Raw genomic sequence first — 22,172 nt, 5'->3', positions numbered from 1 at the left:
ACATGATGTTACTTGTCAACTTCACAAAACGGCCACACATCTTCCAATTGCCACCAACTTCTCCTACTCTAATGTTACTACCCTGTCCCATCATGCAAAACAAAATGTTTAACTATAAAACCCACTTGTCCGCACCTTTGCACTATAACTCTAACATCTTCATTACTACTCTTGCATATACTACTACGAAAAATGGATGACTACTACAACAACAATAATCACCATGGAGGAGGAGACAACAACCGTTTCATTGATGATCCATTCTACTATGGAGGCCCTAATGGTAGCATTGCTACCTTCCTTATGATTCATAATGTCAAACTTGCTTGGGTTGCTTTCTTTGCATTATGGGTTTACTGGGGCTTGATTTGGTTCCTGCGTCATGCATTTGGTGATGGTCATCAAGGCTCAGACTACGCCGGTGGTGCTACACGTGATGCTCAAGGAGAACAGCAAGAGACTACTACAACTCGACAAGAAGGTGATGCTGAAGCTACAGCTGCTACTGCTGGAGCCGCAGGCGCTGGTGTTCGAAGTTGGTTGGGTCGACGTAGAGTTAAACGTGCTCATGTGAGTAAAAGGATAATTCACACAAGGTGCAAATAGCTAATCAAGGATTTGCTTTCAGAGTCGTCTTGGGCGTGCAAGTGATGTACTTCGTGATTTAGTGTTGATGCTTCTCTCAGTGCTCGTGTTGAATACATTGGGTAGAGGATCCACACGTTCAGTCATGATCCTTGCCTGGGTGTAAGTATAATCCCCACCCTACATACATACAAGACATCGTCATCCTTTTACTCATCATCGTCGTCGTGTCTTTAGTTTCTTTGCCTTTGCTGTCTTTTGGTCTATTTTCGAGGCTGCATATGAATCTCGAATTGCTCGGTTCATTTATGGAGCTATCTTTTATGGTATTGCTTTAGCCATTGCTGCATTAGCTTTCAAGCATGGCTTCCATGAATTTCACTAAACCAACACCACCCTTGTAAACCATCACTTATCCTTTTTTATATTTACTACCTTTTTTGTACCCCATATAATGATTACCCAATACAGTACTTGATACAAATATATTGATTCTATTGACCCGAGCAATCCATCTTGGTTTATTCTTTCATCATGACGATGCTTAAAGGGCTGAAATGATAGCCTTTGTGAATTCACTGGTGCTGCTTTTACCACCCATATCTCGTGTTTTGGCCTATTTGACATGGTAAAGTGAATAAGATGATGACCTTTTCCCCCCTTCAAACATTATGAAACATACCGTGCCCGATTGAATAGTGCGATACACAGCATTCGAAATACGATTGGCATGCTCATCAAGTCCAAGATGACGTAACAACATCACCGAGCTCAAGATCATGGCGGTAGGATTGGCAACATTGCTTCCTCCGATATCAGCGCCAACGTGACGACAACCCTTGAAATCAAAAAATTAGCATCAAGTATCAAAGACATCTGTTTGTTGCAATACGTACTGGTTCAAAGACGGCATATTCTCGACCGAAATTGGCACCTCCAATGATGCCTGGTCCACCCACCAAACCTGCACCAACATTGGAAAGAATACTGCCATACAAATTGGGCATCACCATCACATCGAATTGCTGCGGTCTTGATACCAATTGCATGGAGGCTAGAATGGATTACTTTTAAACAGTCTCCTCTCATCAACCATGTCTATGCTACTTACCATTGTCAACAATCATGTTGTTGAATTCGATTCCAGATCCCTTGTATTCCTCAGAGATATCCTGGCAAGTTTTCAAAAAGAGACCATCACCAAGTTTCCTACATACGTGATACACAATGTCAGGCACATGTTTCTTTTGCAAAAAAAGGGGGCTGGCTCTCGCATTTACATGATATTGGCCTTGTGGATACATGTGACACGCTTACGATTGTTCCTCAAAGCAAAGTCGAAAGCAAAGCGAGCAATACGTTCAGTCTTCGCGCGAGTCACGATCTTCAACGATTCGACAACACCTGGATGAGACTATAATAATAATGATCCATCCATCCAACAACATGAGTATATATATACAGAGAGAGAGAGAGAGAGAGAGAGAGATGCTGCTGCCATCTTTTACCTGATGTTCGAGACCTGAATATTCGCCTTCGGTATTTTCACGAATAATGGCAAGATCCACATCATTGAAACGTGATGGCACACCAGGGATGTTTTTGATGAGTGAAATGGATGCGTAAATATCGAGATCCTATCATGCGTGATCCTTATCATTAGCGCCTTGTAAGATGATCCCTACTCCTCCCTTATTACATACCTTGCGCATCGACACGTTGAATGACGCGTGCCCCATCCTGGAAACGGGCGTATAAAGCGTACCCTTGAGACCCACTTTGTTACGACGTAGCGATGCGAGCGTATCTTTCATAAGAGCATCATTGGAAGAGACGTGGCCTGTCAAGTCAAATTGTTCCCAGTCGACAGGAGCCTTCACAGCAGCAAACACGGCTTGAACAGACTCGGATAACTCCTTGCCCACACCGTCACCAGGTACAAGCGTGACATTGTGTCTCGTGCTATTCTTTTTTTCAGTCTACAAAGGAAGGTCAAAGATGAGTAAAGGCATGGTACCCATTGCTTGACAGAATGCATGCATACTCACAGCTGCAGTGCTTAAAGCGGCGCTTGAGCCGGCAACTGAACGTGGTGTTGCTGCCAATGCCTGTAGAAAAGAGGAATGAGCCATTGGATGAAGAACTGCAAGTAGTATAACACGTGTACCTTGACACCTGTGCTAAAATGGCGAGAAGGAGAAGCCAAAGTACGCAACATAGCTTTCAACTGTTTTGTTGTATAAAGAGAAAAAGAAATAAAGGCGCTGTTGAATACGTTGCCGGTCAACGGGGAAGGCTGCATGAAGTCACATACCAACCAATCAATGCATGATGCTGTTGCCTAGCAAACGGGTGAAACATGATACGAGATTCCCATCGACGATGTAGATGTTCTTTGAGATAAACGACAGGATGTTTAAACATAATGAGATTGTAGACCATCATCAACATACGCGTAAAACAAAGGTGTTTGCAATTGTGTAGTACATACATAGTATCTTCACCAAGATCCTCCCAACCAAATCACATTGATCATCCATTTATCAAACATGGTATCTCATTTATGGAAGATTTCTGCTTAGGGAGGCACTGTATCATAAGGATGCTATTAACAAAGAAAGCCGGGTATCCTTTTCCACACAAAAAAGTGACCTGTAATAGCAGCAAGAGATCTCGAGTGAATTCATGGACCCTTTTTATTTAAATGAGAACTCCATATCTTATGCATGGAATCAAACTACAGGTCACTGTCATTTGGTAATCACGGATGTGGTTGATCCAGGGTAAACATCATCTTGGGGACAACATCGGTTGTAGGACGCTGACTTGGTGGGCCGTTGGTGGTGCCATTCGGAGAATTGGTGAGCGTTGCATTATACGTGTGATGAAGGTGGATCCCAGGCATTGGCTTTCTCTCTATCTACCTTCCACTTTCCCAGGTTTTATTCTCTTGGACACATGAACCAAATCAAAGGCGAGCAGATTATCGACTTGGAACAACCTCTTATCAAGGTAATGAACGACGACTCAGCTGCATTAGACGAGTGACTTAGAGGTATCCATGGCACAGGTTCCTTATGAACAATTGAGGAAATCTGTCAAGCATTCCAACAAGTACCTTGAAGTGCAAATCACCAACATTCTCGACAAGATCAATCGCTGCGTGAAGGCTGCAGAGGCAAATGAGATATCACCAGAGAAAGCTACTGAGACTTTGGTCGAGTTAACAGAACAGCTTGAAAACATGAAGCGTAAGGTATGTGTTTGGTGGATATGGATTCTGGTTTATGGTCATGGTTCATCTTTTCTAATACCTCATCGATCCTATTAGCTCAAAAAGTATTGGCAAGAGGAGAGCGTGCATGCGAGACGACTAAAGAATCGAGTGGTGCATTTGAACACGATATCCGGGGTTACATCGGTGAAGGCACCAGAGTTTCAGCAATGGAGCAAAACACGGTTGAATCGATTGGTGGTGGATTATCTATTACGAGAAGGTCTTACAGAAACAGCCAAGCTTGTTGCAACCGAAAACGATGTCGAGGTAAAGAAATGTGGATAAGGATCAGCAAGGGAGTGGGGCACTCAAATGAGAGTTATTAGGATATGGTGGATGTTTTGCTCTTTACACAATCAGAAAAGGTCGAGGAAGCGCTGAGAAATCATAGCTGCAAAGAGTGTCTGCAATGGTGTTCAGAAAATCGCTCGTCTCTCAAAAAGCAAAATGTAGGAGGATATTGCAACGAGCCTATGGATCGCGTACTCATTTATCTATCCCCTTGCACTCATAGAGCACGCTCGAATTCAATTTGCGACTACAAGAATACATCGAGTTGGCAAGAGCAGGCAAAGGAATGGAAGCTATTGCGTACGCCCAAAAGTACTTGTCGCCATGGCAACCTACCGAATTTAAGAGGATCCAGCAAGCAATGGCATTATTAGTGTTCAGCAGTGATACGGAATGTCAGCCCTACAAGGTACATACAACAATGAAATTAGCATGTTCATTCTCTTATTTTGGGGGTTATTGATTTCGCTTTAGGATCTTTACGACCCAATACGATGGAATGAGTTGATTGAACAATTTCGAGCCGACAACTACAAGCTTTGTTCACTTACGTCCCATCCTCTGTTGTCCATCACTCTACAAGCTGGTCTTTCAGCATTAAAGACGCCCCAGTGCTACAACCATGAAAGTCGCAATGTTCATTGTCCCGTATGTGATGCTGATACGTTGGGTAAATTGGCTGAGACATTACCATGGAGTCACCACGTCAATTCCACCGTTGTATGCAGAATCAGTGGCAAAATCATGAATGAAGATAATCCACCCTTATTGCTACCAAATGGACGAGTCTATAGCTACGAGGTACGTTGACCCCTCTACCAACCGCCAATCATAGCTCTAATCATTTTCTTCTCTCTTCTCAGTCACTTCATGATATGGCTGCCAAGAATGATGGCGTGATTACTTGTCCAAGGACTGGCGATGTTTTCCAGATTGAAGATACCAGAAAAGTCTTTGTTTCATAGAATGGATATGGGTTGTATTGGATCAATGTTGAGGCGGCTGACACAAAGAAGCCAAGTGAATTCATTGTACTTAGTCAATAAACCCCCACCCCCCCATTACTTCTTGCAAAGAGTTTTCCTATTTTGTCTTCATGCTTTGTATATGGCGACATGTGGATTCCATACATGCGGGTGAGATGCCATTCTTTAATCGACCTTGTTTGTTTACCTGCAACGGCGATGACAATATGTACTATTTTTGACGTGGTGGTTCAAGCAACAATGAGCAGCCTGCTGCAGCAGTAGTAGTAGTAGTAGCAGTTTACCTCATCACCTCGCCATGACATTTGACTTTCAAACATGGATACCATATAAGGATAGTCGTAAATTCATAAACTCAAACTTGTTCTCGTAAATGATTGAATATCTTTTAAGGGCGATAGATGAAGGCTTCAAGTAATTGGATGTTTTGTCAGGCTAGCACTGCATTATGCAAGCGGTATAATGCATTTCAAATGCCGACACAGGGAAACCGGGAATAGAAAGACCGAGGTCTTTTTTTTATAGGGACCATGGTTACAGTACCATGACACAATCCTCCCGCTTGGGAAGAATCAGTGGTAAATGGCTGGACGCTAAACTCACTCATGTGGGAGTACAAACATTTATAAGAAAAAGGGAGGTGATGTTGGGTGATGAACATGCATTCGCTGTTACATCCAAAAGGTCACCTGAATAAAGGGACTTGGTCAAAGCTCACACACTTTTTAATGACAGTGAGAACAATAAATGATGATGATGTTGGGGGGGTGGGAGGGTGTGGGAGAAGGAAAGAGTGACGATGATCTCTCTCTCTCTTTACACATGGCTGAGGGTGATGGGATGATGATGATGAACTACAAAGGAAAAGTGAAAAGGGCAGGTGACATCTGGATCGGATCTTGTGAAAATATCGGGTAGTTCTCTCTCTCAGGCAAGCCTAAATCCAACATCCACGCCTTATCTTTGACTTTGCAACTTTTTTCCTTTTTTCCTTCACCTCATTCCCCATCGCTTTCTTCATTCTGACAACCATTAGCTCACCATGGCTCCCATTTCGTTGAAAATGAAAGGCAACAAGACCTTCTCCCAGTTTGCCAACATAACTTCCGAAGACGACCTGTCCCAAACGTGGCGAGTATGCACCAAAGTCAAAGACTCTTTAGAGAACGGCAGCCGATTGGAGAACCTTGCTTGGCGTTTATGGTTCATTCACAACATCATGGATACAAAGACGCATTTCAAAAGATTGTCCTCGTCAACAACTCGAAAACTCGACAAAGAGAAAGGCTCAGTACAAAACAAGCGTGCCATGAACAAGCAGCCGTCTCATATCGAATATGCCCAGCAGCAGCAACCTAAAACAAAACAATCTCAATCGTCATCATACCAGCAGCTACAGCCATGTCAATTACCCAATCCATCATCATATCCTCAGCAGCAGCAACAACATGAGCAACAACAATCAGCAGCAGCATCAACAACAATAGCACCAACACAGCCTCAACAACCACTACAGTCATCATCCTCATCATCATCTGCCCAACAACAGCATATGGACATGGCATCACTACAGCCCTCTTTTGACCATCAAATACCGCAGCAAATGAATGTCGAATCCAATGCTGAAACCAATTATGACTTTACCACTGAGAATTTCGTGCTACAGCAATTTACGTCAGATCAAGCCTCGGACCAAATGATCGAATTGGATGATGACATCTTCAAAGACATGAATAACCTTTTCAACTTTGACAACATGATGGGTGGCTATTTGCCTACGTCAATACAAGATACTGAAATGATGGATGCCGGCTCTTTCTATACTACTACAACAACTCAACAACAACAACAATCAGACATACCACAACAACAATCCACTTTACAGCAACAGCAACAAACACAGCATCTCGTTTATCAGCAGCAGAAGGAGCAACAACAGGACAATGACGCACTTTATGTTATGGAAGAAGCGATCCCTCCTCTTCCTAGAAACACGTTGCATAGCAAGATCCTTTCCATTCTTCCTCCTGAAAAATTCGCCTCGGCTCAACATGTCTTGTCGCCCACTTCTTGGAAACAACCAACACCACCATCATCATCATCATCCACAGGCGACCCTTCAGCACAAAAGATACATGTGAATACAACACCTTCAGAGGGAAAGCGTCCTATATGCAGCAATTGTGAGACGACATCCACACCCCTTTGGAGACGATCCGCAAACGATGAGCTATTATGCAATGCATGTGGATTATAGTAAGAAGATGGATACTACAAGATGACATAATGGTGTTACTCACTGTGTATATACATTAGCGCCAAATTACATAATGCACCCAGGCCAAAGCATTTCAAGAGTGCTCCTCAATCATCCGTGGAAGGTATTGAAACGGCATGTTCCAATTGCAGTACAAGGACAACTCCGCTCTGGCGTCGTGACAATGAAGGTGCCCCACTTTGTAATGCGTGCGGACTTTAGTAAGTTTCCAATAACGCAGTTTGGGGGTGTTCTTTTTTGCTCACCATCGGTTGGTAGTCTCAAATTACACAATGCCAAACGACCTCTTTCAATGAAGACGGATGTGATCAAGAAGCGACAACGCGGCATGGATGTAACACACCCTCGTTCCATTCGAGTTATCAATCATCAATTTGAGGAGCATCATCACCACCAACAAGAACAACAACAACCACCATCATCATCAGCAACATCCACAACACAACAACAACAACAACAGCCAAAACATCCATCATCATCATCCACATCATCTAATTTCCGGAGCTTCGTTTTTCCAGCATAGAATCCAATCCAAAAATCATATATCCATATTGTTCAATACATATATCAATTTCAATCCATGCTATATAGACTAGAGATGATGATTGGCGTGTATAGCATAGCATAGTAATACTACTCAAAATGACATCTTCGCTTGATCTACAGCATTACATGATGTGTGAATGGGCAACATTTTACAATTGCCATCATGTTTAATATCACTCCGCTCCGATTCGGGATCAAAAAGCCAAATAGCATTTGTCATGCTTTTGTACCTGTCTCCCTCCACCTTCTCTAATGATAACTGAAACCAGCAACCAACAACCTATCAATAATGCCTTTGACAAGGCTACTAACAGTGTTTCTATCGGCACATCCACTGATGGGAAATATTATTATGCAGGCACTGCAAGCAAGGTAATCCTTATTAAGATCCACCACTTTACCCCACAAACCAAAATCGCTGAATCATCCCAATTGCATATAATAGGACTGGTGCATAGGCGAAGTACCTCATGTAAGTGTAGCCACCACCATCAACTTGTCTTTTCATTCAAAACTCACAAACGATTCCAGGGCGGTAATCATCCTTTGATTTCATTTTCATCTCCTCCCCCCTTTTTCCTTATCATCCACTCGCTCGTGTTTAGGCTATGTTTTGGCTCTTGTCACCGATGCCGTCCTTCGCCATTTCTCTTCCAAATTCCAAAAGGATCCCGTGGCACTCAATTGCTTTTATTTGCGAAAGACCAGCGTGGGCCCCTACATTGTAGAAATTCAAGACATCAAAACGAGTAGCAAAGGCTATTGTGTTGTGCGTGCTAGTCTTTTACAAGCCAAGGTGTGTAGTGAGTTTCTCCCCCCCCTGAGGTGAAGGTTTACTCATAAGGATCCATGATGTGTTATAGGACACAGCCCAGTTGAAGCATGTGGATGAACTCCAACGCGATCAATATACTGAAAAGGTGCATGTCATCTTCACCATGGGCAATATGGACAATGAAAAGGGTGTCACCCACTTCCATGAGCCGTATCAACCACCTAGCCGTGATGTGATGGTTCCCTACAAGCACACCTATATGGGCAATTTCATTGAAGGTCTCGTGGATCGAACCAGCATTCCAAAGGATCATGTCTCTGGCATTGGTGGCAAGGCTTACTTTAATCAACTACTCAAGTTCACTGATGGCCGTGATATCGATTTCAAAAGCATTCCTTATTGGTGTGATATGTTTGTGACACCTCCAATCTTATTGGGATGGGATTTCTTGGGAGTAAGTATAAGATGGGTGCCGACAATGAGAGAAGGTCATGGCTGATATCTAGGTAATAGGGTCCTGTGTGGTGCCCCACCATGCAACTCGAGGTCCAGTTCAAGCGAAAGCCCACCGGCAAGGAAGTGCTTACTACCATTGCTGCTCCTCATATTATCAACAATCGATTCGACTGCAGCGGCGGTGTATGGGACGCAGAGGGAAATCTTTTAGCATTGACACGGTAAGCATTATCATCAATCATGGTTACATAATTTCATTATCCATACTCATGGGTCCATTGTACAACAGCCATCAATGCTTGATTGTTCCATGGAGCCGTAACGCTAAATCCGGTGACACTGCACCCAAAGCACGCTTCTAGACAAATTAGATGGTTGTATATTATCAATGACTTTATAAAGATATTGAGAAAGAAGAAAAATTGATTGATTGATTGATGCGCGGATTATAATGGTAAAATGTGGGTGGAGATACGAGAAGGGGTGATTGTGTGCTTGTGTGTGTGCGATCATGATTAGTATCCTGTACAATGGTAAGATGGAGCTACTCAAATTGTAGAGAGAAAAAGGGGGGTGTTGCTTTATATTTGTATTGTTTTGGTCTTTCCCCTTTCATAGATCCTCCCTACTGTTTTCGCCGACCAATCTTGAAAGGACCAAGTAACTTCTTTGCCGTGCCATGGAAACCAGTCGAGTGCCTCGAATCACCATCGTAAAAAGATTCATCATCGTCACCATTGTAGCTACGAGCATAACGTGACATGTACGAATCGTGATGGCCAAGTGAAGGGGGTCTTGATTCTGTATTTGGGCTGGATAAATTCGAGTTGGATGCGCTGCTAAAGATGCTATCCCTGGGTGGAGTCGTTGGTACATCAAGATCACCGACAATGCCGCTTAGACCACGTTCCAGCGTTTCAAAGGCTGATGTAAATGTAAACACTCTATCTCGGATATGCACCTCGATCTTGATTTCTGTTTGGCCAAAGAACATTTTGATGCTCATGAATATTGGTTCACCCTTTTGTACGCCGCTAAACTTTGGCATCTTTATAGGGAAACGCGCCACCTTAAAGACTTGGGGATGGGTCGTCAAACGAGGTATGGCACCATCACCATCATAAGCAAACAAATCTACAATAGGCATTGTCAATAAAAAGCATACTTGAAAGTGTCCATACGCTATGTACATGCCTGTATCAGTGTCGTTGGGATAAGCGATCATGAAATTCTTGGATACACATTCATCCACCTTGACGCGTTGACCTTTTTGGACGTAAATGCTAAAGCGTTGTTTGCAAAAGAGTCTACCACCATCCCCTGCAATGCAATTCTCCTGTGGGTCTTGACGCGGATCAAACACCATGCGAGTTTCCACACCATAGGTACGTCGCGATACGCGTTCAGTCACCATGCGTGGATTTAATCCAAAGTACACTGCACCACGCACTACTGCCAATTCACCACGAGGAGGGACACCAATGAAACCAACTCGCCGAGAGAATTCGTCAATGACTCTTCGACGCAAGTATTCCGATTGACCAAAACCACCAACAAGAAAAATGGCATCAAGCAGCACGTGGGATTGTCGTACTTGAGCATCAATCAAATCCAATACTTTTTGAACAACAGGCTCAAAAACATGCTCGCACAGATCTTCAGCGGTGATACGTAGGTTGCCATCCTCGATACCATTTGCGGGGTCATCCATGTTGGCAAGTCCCAAAGTGGCAGGAAGGAGAAGAAACTGATCCTCATCTCCCTCAAATTGGGGCTGTAGGGGAAATTGTAAGAGAGGAGACAAGCAGGCACCAAAACAAGGAGCGTGTGTGTAAAGAATAAAAAGTCAATAAGGCGAGTCAAACAAAAACATAAACCAAAGGGGTGGTGGGTGGGTAAAGAGCTGTTATGAAAACAGCCTGCAGTAATGCAAACAAACACATCCATACACATACACATTCACACCCATATTTACCTTGATAGCTTCGACAAAGTTTTCCATCATGGATTCCATAGCTGAATCACTCACTCTCCCCAGGCCATAGAATCGGTCTTTGAGATATTCACGCATTTGGGCGTCTAAAAAGGTGGATCCGCACGAGTCCCCCTGACCCTTTGTCACTTCTCTCAGCGACCTTCTCCCGTTTGAATCATCAATTTCAAAGACAATTAGATCCACAGTGCCTATAATGTATGATCATCATCATCATCCATGATGGGAAAAAGAAAAGAGAAAGAGAAAGAGAAAATGAGATGATGCATTCAATGCATTGATTGGCATCCTTCACCACCACTCATTTATCCACGCCTTCCCTCCTCCCCCCTCCTCTTGTCTTGTTTACTTACCTCCGCCTGCATCGCAGATCATGAATCGTTGACCATGTCCAAGATTAAATTGTTCACACTTTTTTTCACAATACAAGGCTGCAGCTTCTGGTTCACTGATAAGCATCAATCGATCGGGGTGATCATAGCGGTTGATGAGACCGGCACGAATAGCTGCTTCACGCATGGTTGCTTTGGCTTGGTCGCTCCACATGGCTGGTACCGTTAAGCAGTATCTGAACTTGGATTGATCATAATTGGATGCAAAGCTCCTTTGCAATTCAGTGCAAATGTGTGTGTGAAAGGACTCGAGATAATGCGAGATGGTATCCAATGCTGTTAAGCCGTTGGGTAAAGGAGGCAAGTCAAGGTGTTCATCAAGATGCAACTTGAAGCGAGAAAGCAAATGGTCGTTGCCGCGTCGTGCTGCCAATCTCCTTGCTTCTTGACCCCACGCCGTCATCTTGGTCGATCCTTGAGGATAGAATGCAAGTGTGGGTGTCTTTGGATATGGATTTGTTTGTCGAGGCCTATGTTTTTTTTTCTTGTCAGCCTACATCTCCTTGCATGTTGTTCACCATCACCACAACATACCATCGAGTGATATCAAATACTTCTTCACTATTGTCCCTGGTGAATGAATAACAACATCCAGAAAATGTTGTACCAAAATCTTTGAAATAGGGTGTGTGTGTGAGATGATTTGTGTTGTTGTAAAAGACACAAGAAGCCTACCGATGCCAATCACGTAAGAGTATTCGGAGAGGTCAAACGCTCTAGAGTCGTAAGCCATGATCGGCTGTAGTAATAGTAAAAGAAAGTGATGAACAAAAAGAAAAGAAAGAGAAAAAAGAAACGGGGAGCGAAAGACGAGTGTAATAAAAGAAATAAGGAAGCACCCAATGCAAGAAAAAGGGGGTCAGTTGTCATGCTGCCTGCATCCTCCAGCTTTTGTGTTACCTTGACAATTTCAACTACTGCTGCTTGAATTTAAGCTCGTCTCTCTCCTCCTCTTCCTCTTCCATAAAAGTGGCTTTGTCATGTTCACCCCACAACGGCTCACTCGTACCATCAAACCACTCTTGGCGTTGACACGTCGTTGGCATACAACAGAGAAGGCTGTCTTCCTTGACTTGAAGCAGTTGGAGGCCTTGGAACAACTTGAGTAGGTGGTGTGTGGAAGCGTCTTTTGGAGCATGGGACTAAAGCGTTTTGACAGATCGGTCGAATGGGCCGAGCTCCCAGCGATCAGTCAAACAGTGGCACGCCGATCAGAAGCAGCAGAATATGGACGTAAAAGGATCGGTGCTGTACCCCTTCCCAAGCCATTGATCGATGGGATCTCAGAGATCATTCAAGGTGCGTGAAGGAAACAAATCGGCTCGATTGAAGATACTAATGCCATGGCAATACAGAAAGCGACAAAAAGTTAATACGCACGGATGCATTGCGTATCTATGAATCGTTACGTTCGACTTCACGCATACCAACAGAGGATACAACAAAAGAACCACACACGGTAGCTTATGGACCTCGTGAATCACTTGCCTATCTCGCTGGAGCAATGCCATCCGCTTATGCAGCAACATTCAATGTCCTCCATGAGATTTCTCATCGACTATCAGACTTTAAACCAAAAACCATCCTTGACTTTGGTACAGGACCAGGCACAGCATTATGGTTTGTATTGAATTGGATATCGACATACATGGGGATTTATCTAATATCGTGGATGCAGGGCATCACATCAAGTTTATGAGGATATACAGCATTGCACGGGCGTGGATTTGTCAGAGGATATGCTTAGCATAGCTGAGAGGCTGCAGGGTAAGTATGCAGGGATCGTGTGGGGAATGGGGGAATGCAAATCGAGGATTGAATCTGATACGATATCTCAAATAGACAGTGTCGCTCCTCAATTACCAATCGATTTTAAGCGATATCTTGCATTAGGACCAGAGGTATAAAAAAAAGAGTGGGAATGGCAAAGGAAAGAATGTCATGTTGATCCTTTCTTTTATATACAGGCATCCAAGCCGGATTTGGTGATTAGTGCATTTACATTGGGTGATGTACCATCAACAGCGCTCCAGAAATCGATTGTTCGACAGCTGTGGGATATGACAGGCGATGTATTGGTAGGCTTCTTTCTCTCACGTGATAATGGTCATTTGGATAAAAAGGCTAATGCAGCATTTGGATTTCAAAAAGGTGTTGATCGATCGAGGCACACCCATTGGTTTCTCAAATATTGCTCGTGCTCGCCAATATGTTTTGGATACAAATGAGGACGTACATGTGGTAGCACCGGTAAGTGGGAAAAGATGCATAAAGCAAATCCAATGTATGCAAGTAAACGAGCAAGGAGATTATAGTGTCCCCATGATAAACCTTGCCCCCTTCTCTATTCGCCGGATGCCAAACCTGATAGGCTATGGTGCCATTTCTCACAAAGAGTCCAACGACCACAATTTCTGGTATGTGTGGCTGGCAATCCTTTTTCTTTGTTGTCGCTGATACTCATATGGACTTTGTAGATGAAAACCAAACATTCAAAGTCAAACTCTGAAGATGCCAAATACTCCTATGTTGTGCTTCGGCGGGGTCAGCGTCCCAAAGTGACAGAAGGCGATCATGCATCGGAAGCTTATACATGGTCACGGCTGGTGCAGGCACCAATGAAGAAACAAGGTCATGTGATTATGGACGTGTGTACAAAAGAAGGTAAAGATGAGTTTTACTTGATGCATGTAATCTTTTTTTTACTCAATTGCATGATAGGGGAAATACAGCGAATGGTTGTACCTAAATCGCAGGGTAAGGTGCCTTACAAGGATGCACGCAAGATTGCATGGGGTGATCTCTTTCCACATCCACCAAAGAACAAGCCTGTTGTTCGCATGTCCAAAGGATCCACTAGCAATGATGATGATGTAGCATAATGATTTTTTCTTTAATGGGGTAAAATGCCTATATTAAGATGATCTTGCACTATCCAATATTTGTGTCCTGAGATCCTCTGTTGTAACATATATAAGTGATGGGTGTTGTAATGGATGATGATCGTTGGATGCTTACCATATTCTGCTTCGCTCAATTTGGAGAACTTGATGAGATTGTTTTCAGGGAAATGATCAAAGAGATATGATTCGGTGATGGATAGCTGTGCGCTTTGTTGTGCTAGTTTGCCAAACACGGTTCGATCCGTCCGATATCTACGTCAAAATCATGCATGTTAGCTAACCCTTAAGATACCTTCCTCCGACACCTTTAACCCCTCTTTCCCCTTTTCCTCCTTCTTTTTTCCTTGTACATACAATCGATAGGCCTCCTTGTGTGGGCAATGTTTATCGACCAATCCATCCAGTACGACACGTTTGAAAATATTCTTGACATAATGGAGCACGTGAAAAAGATAATCTTGATAAGGTCGCCATGTGGCAAATTGTTGGGATAATGAAAGATTGCCTTGTGTATCGACCAAAGGATGGAACATTTCAGTCAAAAAAGTCACTGACGGCGGATGGTTGGGGTAGTTCTCAGGGATTGTCATGCGAAACTTGAATACGCCTGATCGATAATATCCTTTATGCACAAAGACGACACCGTACCATACTACATAGCCATGAATGAATCAGCCTTCCCTCTACTCACCATCATCCTCATCGCATACACCCAATCACTCACCGTTCAAGTTATCTGAAGAGGGTATCACATACACGCCTAATGGGCAATGGCTTGGGTTCCTCAAATTTATGCTATATAACATACATGGTGAGTGGTGCTGTTGTTGCTATGGAGCTGCCCCTTTGATGTATACTCACAACTCTGTCATAAGCTCGTATCGTTTAAAGTACTCGTTGGTTAGCTGTGGTGTGCTATTGTCGCCTTCAGCATTTTCATCTTGTTCCTGCATGTATTCAGCTGGCGTTGGGGATGCTGGACTCTTGCTCTGTGATGTGGAGGAACGGCCAATGAGACGTCGTAACTGTTACATCGCAACTGGCCGTTAGCATCTCGTGTGGTGTGTGTGTATATCGAGAATAAATAGAGTGCTGCGTTACATTGTTCATGTCGTATGTGTAATATCGAGATGCGGTGTATTCGAGAACGAAAGAAAACAGAAAGAGTAAGGGCAGCTGCACAAATGCGGGCAACTTCCGACGTGATTAATTATAGGTGGATACTGCACACAAATGAAGGATCACATGATCATGGTTGCTGTCGTATGCTGTGCTTGGGGGGAAAAGGTGGTCGTTCGTTTACATGGCCGTGTTGATGATGGTCTACAACAACTTGTCTTTTTCGCTCCCGCCACTTTTATGATCCACCCTATTGATACTCATTCCCAAGTCATATCGGAGGATGCTCTCGTCCACAAAAGATCCATCCATATGCAATTTGTATCTTGATTCACACCCTCCTTGATAGCCGTTGCACATTGCTATAGCATTTCTCGAATCGAATAAAGCTTCACATGTTCTTGTTACATACCCGATGATGTCGTTGGATAATGAATCTCCTCGAATGAAGGGACCCCCAGCATATGATTGAACTAAATACCCCCGTAAAAGTGACCTTTGTTAAACCCAAATCCAGGGTTGTGTACAATCGCCATCATCTTTTCTTTACTTTGCTATCCTTTTTTCTCATAATGGGTATCCTTGATATTGTTCCAACAGGTGTCATCACCGGAGATGATGTGCTCAAGCTATTCAACTATGCTCAAGAACATGCATTTGCTATTCCATCGGTGAATGTTACATCGACCAGGTAAAATAGGATGAAATTGGGGGTTGGAGAAATTAAAAGCTAACGTGTACAATGTAGTACTGCCAATGCTGTACTTGAAGCAGCACGTGACATCCGTTCGCCCATCATTATCCAATTCTCAAATGGTGGTGCCGCGTTCTTTGCAGGCAAGGGCCTCGATAACACTAACCAGCAAGCTGCCGTGATGGGTGCTGTTGCTGGGGCACATGTAAGTGGATATGATTGGCCAATGGATTGCATGCATAATGATGGTACTGATCCGATGCTTATGTATAGTATGTCCGATCCGTTGCCAAAGCATACAACATCCCAGTGGTGCTGCATACCGACCATTGTGCCAAGAACTTGCTTCCATGGTATGATGGCATGTTGCAAGCTGATGAAGAGTACTTTAAAGCACATGGTGAACCACTTTTCTCGTCGCACATGCTCGATTTATCAAAGGAAGACAAGGATGAAAACATTCGCATCTGCTGCGACTATTTGAAACGCATGGCGCCTATGAAGCAATGGCTTGAAATGGAAATTGGCATTACCGGTGGTGAAGAAGATGGTGTTGACAATGAAAATGTGGAAAACGCTTCCTTGTTCTCCCAACCTGAAGATGTGTGGGATATCTACAAAGCATTTGCACCCATCTCAAAGTACTTTTCAATTGCAGCTGCATTTGGTAACGTCCATGGATCTTATGCTCCTGGTAATGTAAAGTTGCATCCTGAGCTGTTGGCCAAACATCAAGACTACGTGCGTGAACAACTCGGTAGCACTGAAAGACATCCTGTTTTTCTTGTGTTCCATGGTGGTTCAGGATCCACCAAAGAAGAAATCCATGAAGCTGTACGCAACGGGGTAGTCAAAATGAACGTGGATACTGATACACAATGGGCATACTGGGATGGCTTGCACAAGTATTACGAGGCCAACAAAGATTATCTGCAAACACAAGTTGGCAATCCCCAGGGTCCTGAAAAGCCCAACAAGAAGCAATACGATCCTCGAGTCTGGTTACGTGCTGCTGAAAAGAGCATGATTGTACGTACCCAAGAAGCATGCCATGATCTTGGCAACGTCCATAAATTGTAGATTTTGTACATAGTGCAATTTCTTGTACATATAAAAGCTGAAATCTTATTGTGTTCATTCTATTATTATTCTTTGTGCTTCTTTGTTCTTTTAAGACAAGGGTGGGGATGTAAGATTGGCTGACAATGTTTCAACCCTTGATGATTTCATCCCCTTTCATCCCCTGCAAGGGTTCCCATGTTTAATTGTTTTCTCTTTTTACTATACTTTTCTAGTAATGTCAATACCAGTGGAAGTGGCCGCCTCTATGTTTGCACCACAGCCGGTGCGAGCAACAAAACCACCGTCATTTCTTGATAGGCGACGAAGTAGCACGCTGAACAAGGACATGTATTTGGCATCAATGCGACGCCCAAGTGCAACTCCTTCGGTCATTTCCAATTTCTTTCAAGGATGGTCCAATGATACCAGCAACAAAGAGCCACATCTACAAAGCAGCGAAGATAATGATGCTTGGCGGAGAAGCAGCAACTTTAGCAATGCTAGTGTCAGCACAACCGATAGCGATGCTAGTTACAGTAGTGCATTGAGCAGCGGCATGGTTCATCCAACGCAGCCTGTTATTGATCGACCCCATCATCCAACACCAGCACACCAACGACGACTAAGTATGGCTCAACAATCACAAGATGATGATGATGACGACGACGTTGAGGATGATCCTTTACGACAACATGCTGCAAGAAGATCACGTGCTGATAGCGTACAGATTGGCATCCACATCAATGATCTGCTCAAAAATGAAGATGTCAAAGAGGCTGTTGACGTACTCAAGGAAGCTGTATACACCATGAGCATGACCGATTTACATGATGAACACGATAATGAACAAGTGGTGACCACCTATTCAACGATGCTGCGAACGCTATGTGAGCCCAAGATGGCACGCATCACCACTGAAATATCGGGAATTGATCTTGAAAAGAATCCTGATGCCGTGTATGATACAATCATATGGAGAATGTTCGCCAAAGTGGTTGAAGCAGGATACACACTTGAGGTAGGACGTATCATGTATATACAAGGGAAAGGAAGCTAATGGATTTTGTGTATATTAGACATCGGCCTATGTAGCAGTAGTCCAGTACCTTGTGGATGTCAAACACGAGATGCTAGCTTTGCAAGCTATTTACTCTATGCCAAGGCCATGCTGGGATATACAAGTTTACCGTTTAGCCATCTCGCTCCATTTGTTACAAACACCCAAGCAAATCGACCAAGCAGAGTACTTGATTGGTGAATTTGGAAAGCCCTATATTGATTTGGCAAATCCATTGGCGCCTACAATGCTTCCCCCGATACGTATCGAGACACCTCTTATGGCAAAAGTCACTGAGCAAGATCGATTTAAATTGTGGATGTTTTACCAAAATGCGCTAAGCGGGACCAAATGGGCCTATGAACGTGAAGAATACGAGCGAAAGAATGTGGATGAATCAGCTGCCGTGGCACGTAGTCATCGACGCCGTAATAGTATTTTGCAAGATTGGGCTGAGCGACGTGTGAAAGGGGAGACAAATCAAGAGCGCATTCTACAAGACAAGATTGACAATGATAATGCCATGATGTATACAGCGCTACAGTGTCAGCAATATGAATATGCATGGGATTTGTACAAGAAAATGGGTGCTGCCGTTGATGAATTCACACCACGTGTTGCCATGCACGTATGCTGGCGTGCGTTTGGAGCTACCCCAATCATGACACATGTATCTCGACGTAGTGATTGGGAAGCTCGTGCTTGGACGGTATACACACGCTTCATGTGCACCGAATACATGGTACCGGATCAACCCGAGATGCCTGGATTTCTTGAAGAAATGTTGCTACTTGCAACATTTGCACCTGCACGTGCACACGAGCGCTATGACAAGGTTTTCAGCGTATATGACTTGTTGCTACGTCTGCAATTTGACCACTTGTTGAGTAACGAGCAGGTTGTTATCCCAATGCTTTGCACCCTATTGTTGGAATGCCGTGGTTCACCAGCAGCCATTGTGGAAACATGTTCAAAAGCCTTTAGTATCTGGCGACGTAAGAAGGCTATTGACAATGTGAATCACGTGGATCAACAAGAAGCATCGTACGCTATTCCATGGGCGTTGCTCGTGTTATGTTACAAGTCTGGATCCATCAATGACTTTGCCGAATTGATTGAATCTCTATTACCATTGCCTGTTGACGATATACCAACGTCACTACTTGCACCCATCCAAGCGTTTCATGACAAGCATCTTCTTTGTGAATCATCCTGCTATTTTCACAAGTACATTTTCCGGCCTGTTCAATTTATTGATGGTGATGACCCTGAAGATGATAGCAAGGAGTGGTGTGGATCATCATTGAATGGGAATGAGGATGAATGTCTAGATACGTTTGGGTTTATTTGTCATGGTGATAAAGACGGCGAATGGGGCAAGTCTGTGCAACATGCTGATGGGGATGCAACAGCGTCGGGACCAATTGCATTTGTCGATCATGCGCTTCACCAACGCACTAACATTGCCGACCCGAATGCAAACATGTTAGCCATGGCAGCTGCTTTAGGTGCAGGACAAGATGAATGTCTTCAAGTTCAAGCATTACATTGTTCTTCAATCAAAGCTAAAAGCCTTATCCGCCATTGTTTTGATGTTGTCTCTCACAAACATAAATAAAGTGGTATTTTTTTTCTTGTATCGCCCTCGTGACACTCCACACCACACTTCACACGAAACGTTTGAGATCCCTTGTTGCTGTTGCTTGCTTAACCCCTCTTTCTCTCATTCTCTCTCTCTCTCTCTTTTTTTTACTCACACGCACACATTTATACACATAACGCCCCTTTACAGCTCTCCTTGTCTTTTTTCGCTTTTCTTTTACTCCTTTTGCAAATATTCCATGGGCAACGTACCCTCGTCAAAGAAACGCAAAGATAGACCCAGTATCATTCGTGCTGACGTCCCTGATAATGAATACTCCAACTCGACGGCGGCATCGATCAATTCCATTCTAGTCAACAGCTCTCTCCATCGCCAACAACAATTGTCCCAACAACAGCAACAACAACAACAACAAGCTCCACCTCCTTCAACAGAAAATGCATACCAACAACAACAACCCTTTCCCAACAGTATTCCAAACAGCATTCCAACCAATAACAACAATGTCGCTGCCAATGAGCAATCTGTATCGTCGACTCAAGACTTGAATCAGTTGACGTTTTCGTCACAAAACCAGTTGACAGCTACATCGATTCGATCCATTGGAAGAAACTTGGACATTGATGAATGCATATCTCGTTTATTGGCTATGGGGAACACAAGCAAGGTATCCAAGTTGCCGTTCAGGAACTCTGAGATCGTGGCTATATGCCGAGCAGCTCAAGAAGTGTTTATGAGTCAACCGGTAAGGAGAAAATGCGTGTGTGTGCGGATGGATGTGGACGAGTTTCATTGTGGAAAAAGGGACCACCGTTCGAAATGCAATGATGGCTCATTCAACGTTACATACATAGACCATGATTGAATTAAATCCTCCTGTCAAGATATTGGGTGATATCCATGGTCAATACCATGATCTGATTCGTCTTTTCAATATGGTATGTGAAGCATTTTTGCTTGAGAGAAAGGATAAAGCCCATGATGTGGAAAGCTCAATGATTCATTCTACTAGGGTGGATTTCCTCCAGATTCCAACTACTTGTTCTTGGGTGATTATGTGGATAGGGGCAAGCAAAGTCTAGAGACGATCCTGCTGCTGTTTTGTTACAAGATCAAATATCCTGAAAACTTCTTTTTGCTCCGGGGCAACCACGAGTGTGCCAATGTAACACGAGGTAGGTAGCAGGAGAGAGAGAGAGAGAGAATGGAGAATGGAAGAATGTTCAACTCATCATCCTTCATCATCTACTTTCAAGTATATGGATTTTACGACGAATGCAAACGACGAACCAATGTCAAGATATGGAAGACTTTTGTGGATGTATTCAATACGTTGCCGATTGCAGCATTGGTGGCAGGCAAGATCTTTTGTGTACATGGTGGTTTGAGCCCATCAATGCAGTCTTTGGATGATGTACGCAACATTATGCGACCCACGGATGTACCTGAATATGGCCTTTTGAACGATTTACTATGGTCCGATCCATCAGATCAAGCTATTGAATGGGAAGACAATGAACGTGGTGTATCATACTGCTTTGGTAAAAGGATCGTCAATGATTTCTTAGCAAGACATGACTTGGATCTCGTGTGTCGTGCTCACATGGTAAGGAGGATTTTGTGTACAGCAGAGAAAGTACCAGGTTTTCTCACAAACTCTATTTAGGTTGTTGAGGATGGCTATGAGTTTTTCGGTGGACGAGCATTGGTCACGGTGTTTTCGGCTCCCAACTATTGTGGTGAATTTGATAACTTTGGCGCCATCATGAGTGTCAGCGAAGAGCTAATGTGTAGTTTTGAACTCCTGACGCCCACCGATCATCCACGGTATGTCACAAAGACAAAAGGAAGGCGAGCGCCAAGCCCACCACTTATGGATGCACTTCCATCTCCCAAAGAGGAACAAACCGTTGCATGATCCATCACCTCCTCACCTCCCTCCTTCGTCTTCTTTATATCGCGCGCGTCACCCTCTTCACCACAACACTAATATAGTAATCCTCTTTCTCTCTTGTGTGTTTTTTATACCTTATCTTGTCATGCAAACAAACATCATATCCATTTTACATAAACACATTCTTTTTGTGGCGAAAGGAAAAACACAAGAACAGGTCTATTAGACAAGTAGTGACAAATTATGGCGTGGATGATGAGG

At 43.6% G+C, this 22,172-nt stretch overlaps 11 protein-coding genes across 11 annotated transcripts; 8 read left to right on the top strand and 3 right to left on the bottom strand.

Moving 5' to 3' along the window:
- Positions 1-192: 192 nt before the first annotated feature.
- On the top strand, positions 193-970 carry O0I10_003995 (uncharacterized protein; the record flags this gene model as incomplete). Its single annotated transcript, XM_058484061.1, has 3 exons — positions 193-570; positions 629-747; positions 823-970. The coding sequence occupies 3 exons, from the start codon at positions 193-195 to the stop codon at positions 968-970; spliced, it is 645 nt and encodes a 214-aa protein (XP_058345049.1).
- Positions 971-1,129: 159 nt separating this feature from the next.
- Positions 1,130-2,803, bottom strand: O0I10_003994 (isocitrate dehydrogenase, NAD-dependent; the record flags this gene model as incomplete). The annotated part of the gene is made up of 9 exons (XM_058484060.1): positions 1,130-1,201; positions 1,268-1,423; positions 1,482-1,639; positions 1,697-1,794; positions 1,866-1,999; positions 2,094-2,222; positions 2,289-2,564; positions 2,634-2,693; positions 2,753-2,803. The coding sequence occupies 9 exons, from the start codon at positions 2,801-2,803 to the stop codon at positions 1,130-1,132; spliced, it is 1,134 nt and encodes a 377-aa protein (XP_058345048.1).
- A 740-nt stretch (positions 2,804-3,543) lies between these two features.
- O0I10_003993 (uncharacterized protein) lies at positions 3,544-5,118 on the top strand (the record flags this gene model as incomplete). The annotated part of the gene is made up of 7 exons (XM_058484059.1): positions 3,544-3,597; positions 3,656-3,841; positions 3,917-4,129; positions 4,189-4,311; positions 4,377-4,562; positions 4,628-4,954; positions 5,017-5,118. 7 exons carry the CDS (start codon positions 3,544-3,546, stop codon positions 5,116-5,118), a joined length of 1,191 nt encoding a protein of 396 aa, XP_058345047.1.
- Positions 5,119-6,181: 1,063 nt separating this feature from the next.
- Positions 6,182-7,940, top strand: O0I10_003992 (uncharacterized protein; the record flags this gene model as incomplete). The annotated part of the gene is made up of 3 exons (XM_058484058.1): positions 6,182-7,395; positions 7,456-7,617; positions 7,676-7,940. 3 exons carry the CDS (start codon positions 6,182-6,184, stop codon positions 7,938-7,940), a joined length of 1,641 nt encoding a protein of 546 aa, XP_058345046.1.
- Positions 7,941-8,215: 275 nt separating this feature from the next.
- Positions 8,216-9,556, top strand: O0I10_003991 (uncharacterized protein; the record flags this gene model as incomplete). Its single annotated transcript, XM_058484057.1, has 6 exons — positions 8,216-8,335; positions 8,409-8,439; positions 8,569-8,759; positions 8,827-9,192; positions 9,252-9,415; positions 9,484-9,556. The coding sequence occupies 6 exons, from the start codon at positions 8,216-8,218 to the stop codon at positions 9,554-9,556; spliced, it is 945 nt and encodes a 314-aa protein (XP_058345045.1).
- A 263-nt stretch (positions 9,557-9,819) lies between these two features.
- On the bottom strand, positions 9,820-12,312 carry O0I10_003990 (uncharacterized protein; the record flags this gene model as incomplete). The annotated part of the gene is made up of 6 exons (XM_058484056.1): positions 9,820-10,328; positions 10,389-10,968; positions 11,170-11,378; positions 11,541-12,049; positions 12,114-12,192; positions 12,255-12,312. 6 exons carry the CDS (start codon positions 12,310-12,312, stop codon positions 9,820-9,822), a joined length of 1,944 nt encoding a protein of 647 aa, XP_058345044.1.
- A 247-nt stretch (positions 12,313-12,559) lies between these two features.
- Positions 12,560-14,461, top strand: O0I10_003989 (uncharacterized protein; the record flags this gene model as incomplete). The annotated part of the gene is made up of 10 exons (XM_058484055.1): positions 12,560-12,684; positions 12,739-12,878; positions 12,935-13,199; positions 13,258-13,346; positions 13,422-13,480; positions 13,547-13,657; positions 13,731-13,829; positions 13,895-13,996; positions 14,057-14,243; positions 14,301-14,461. The coding sequence occupies 10 exons, from the start codon at positions 12,560-12,562 to the stop codon at positions 14,459-14,461; spliced, it is 1,338 nt and encodes a 445-aa protein (XP_058345043.1).
- A 33-nt stretch (positions 14,462-14,494) lies between these two features.
- O0I10_003988 (uncharacterized protein) lies at positions 14,495-15,592 on the bottom strand (the record flags this gene model as incomplete). Its single annotated transcript, XM_058484054.1, has 6 exons — positions 14,495-14,538; positions 14,598-14,734; positions 14,837-15,134; positions 15,207-15,277; positions 15,344-15,507; positions 15,584-15,592. 6 exons carry the CDS (start codon positions 15,590-15,592, stop codon positions 14,495-14,497), a joined length of 723 nt encoding a protein of 240 aa, XP_058345042.1.
- Positions 15,593-16,173: 581 nt separating this feature from the next.
- On the top strand, positions 16,174-17,375 carry O0I10_003987 (fructose-bisphosphate aldolase, class II; the record flags this gene model as incomplete). Its single annotated transcript, XM_058484053.1, has 3 exons — positions 16,174-16,292; positions 16,350-16,500; positions 16,569-17,375. The coding sequence occupies 3 exons, from the start codon at positions 16,174-16,176 to the stop codon at positions 17,373-17,375; spliced, it is 1,077 nt and encodes a 358-aa protein (XP_058345041.1).
- Positions 17,376-17,592: 217 nt separating this feature from the next.
- Positions 17,593-20,032, top strand: O0I10_003986 (uncharacterized protein; the record flags this gene model as incomplete). Its single annotated transcript, XM_058484052.1, has 2 exons — positions 17,593-18,375; positions 18,434-20,032. The coding sequence occupies 2 exons, from the start codon at positions 17,593-17,595 to the stop codon at positions 20,030-20,032; spliced, it is 2,382 nt and encodes a 793-aa protein (XP_058345040.1).
- Positions 20,033-20,255: 223 nt separating this feature from the next.
- Positions 20,256-21,935, top strand: O0I10_003985 (serine/threonine-protein phosphatase PP-Z2; the record flags this gene model as incomplete). Its single annotated transcript, XM_058484051.1, has 5 exons — positions 20,256-20,762; positions 20,872-20,955; positions 21,030-21,192; positions 21,274-21,623; positions 21,684-21,935. The coding sequence occupies 5 exons, from the start codon at positions 20,256-20,258 to the stop codon at positions 21,933-21,935; spliced, it is 1,356 nt and encodes a 451-aa protein (XP_058345039.1).
- Between the last annotated feature and the right edge of the window lie 237 nt (positions 21,936-22,172).

This window comes from Lichtheimia ornata, assembly GCF_029851405.1.
Source record: "Lichtheimia ornata isolate CBS 291.66 chromosome Unknown scaffold00014, whole genome shotgun sequence".
NCBI lineage: Eukaryota > Fungi > Mucoromycota > Mucoromycetes > Mucorales > Lichtheimiaceae > Lichtheimia > Lichtheimia ornata.
The sequence above is the reverse complement of the archived record's forward strand: the minus strand, read 5'-3'. Positions and strand labels throughout refer to the sequence as shown.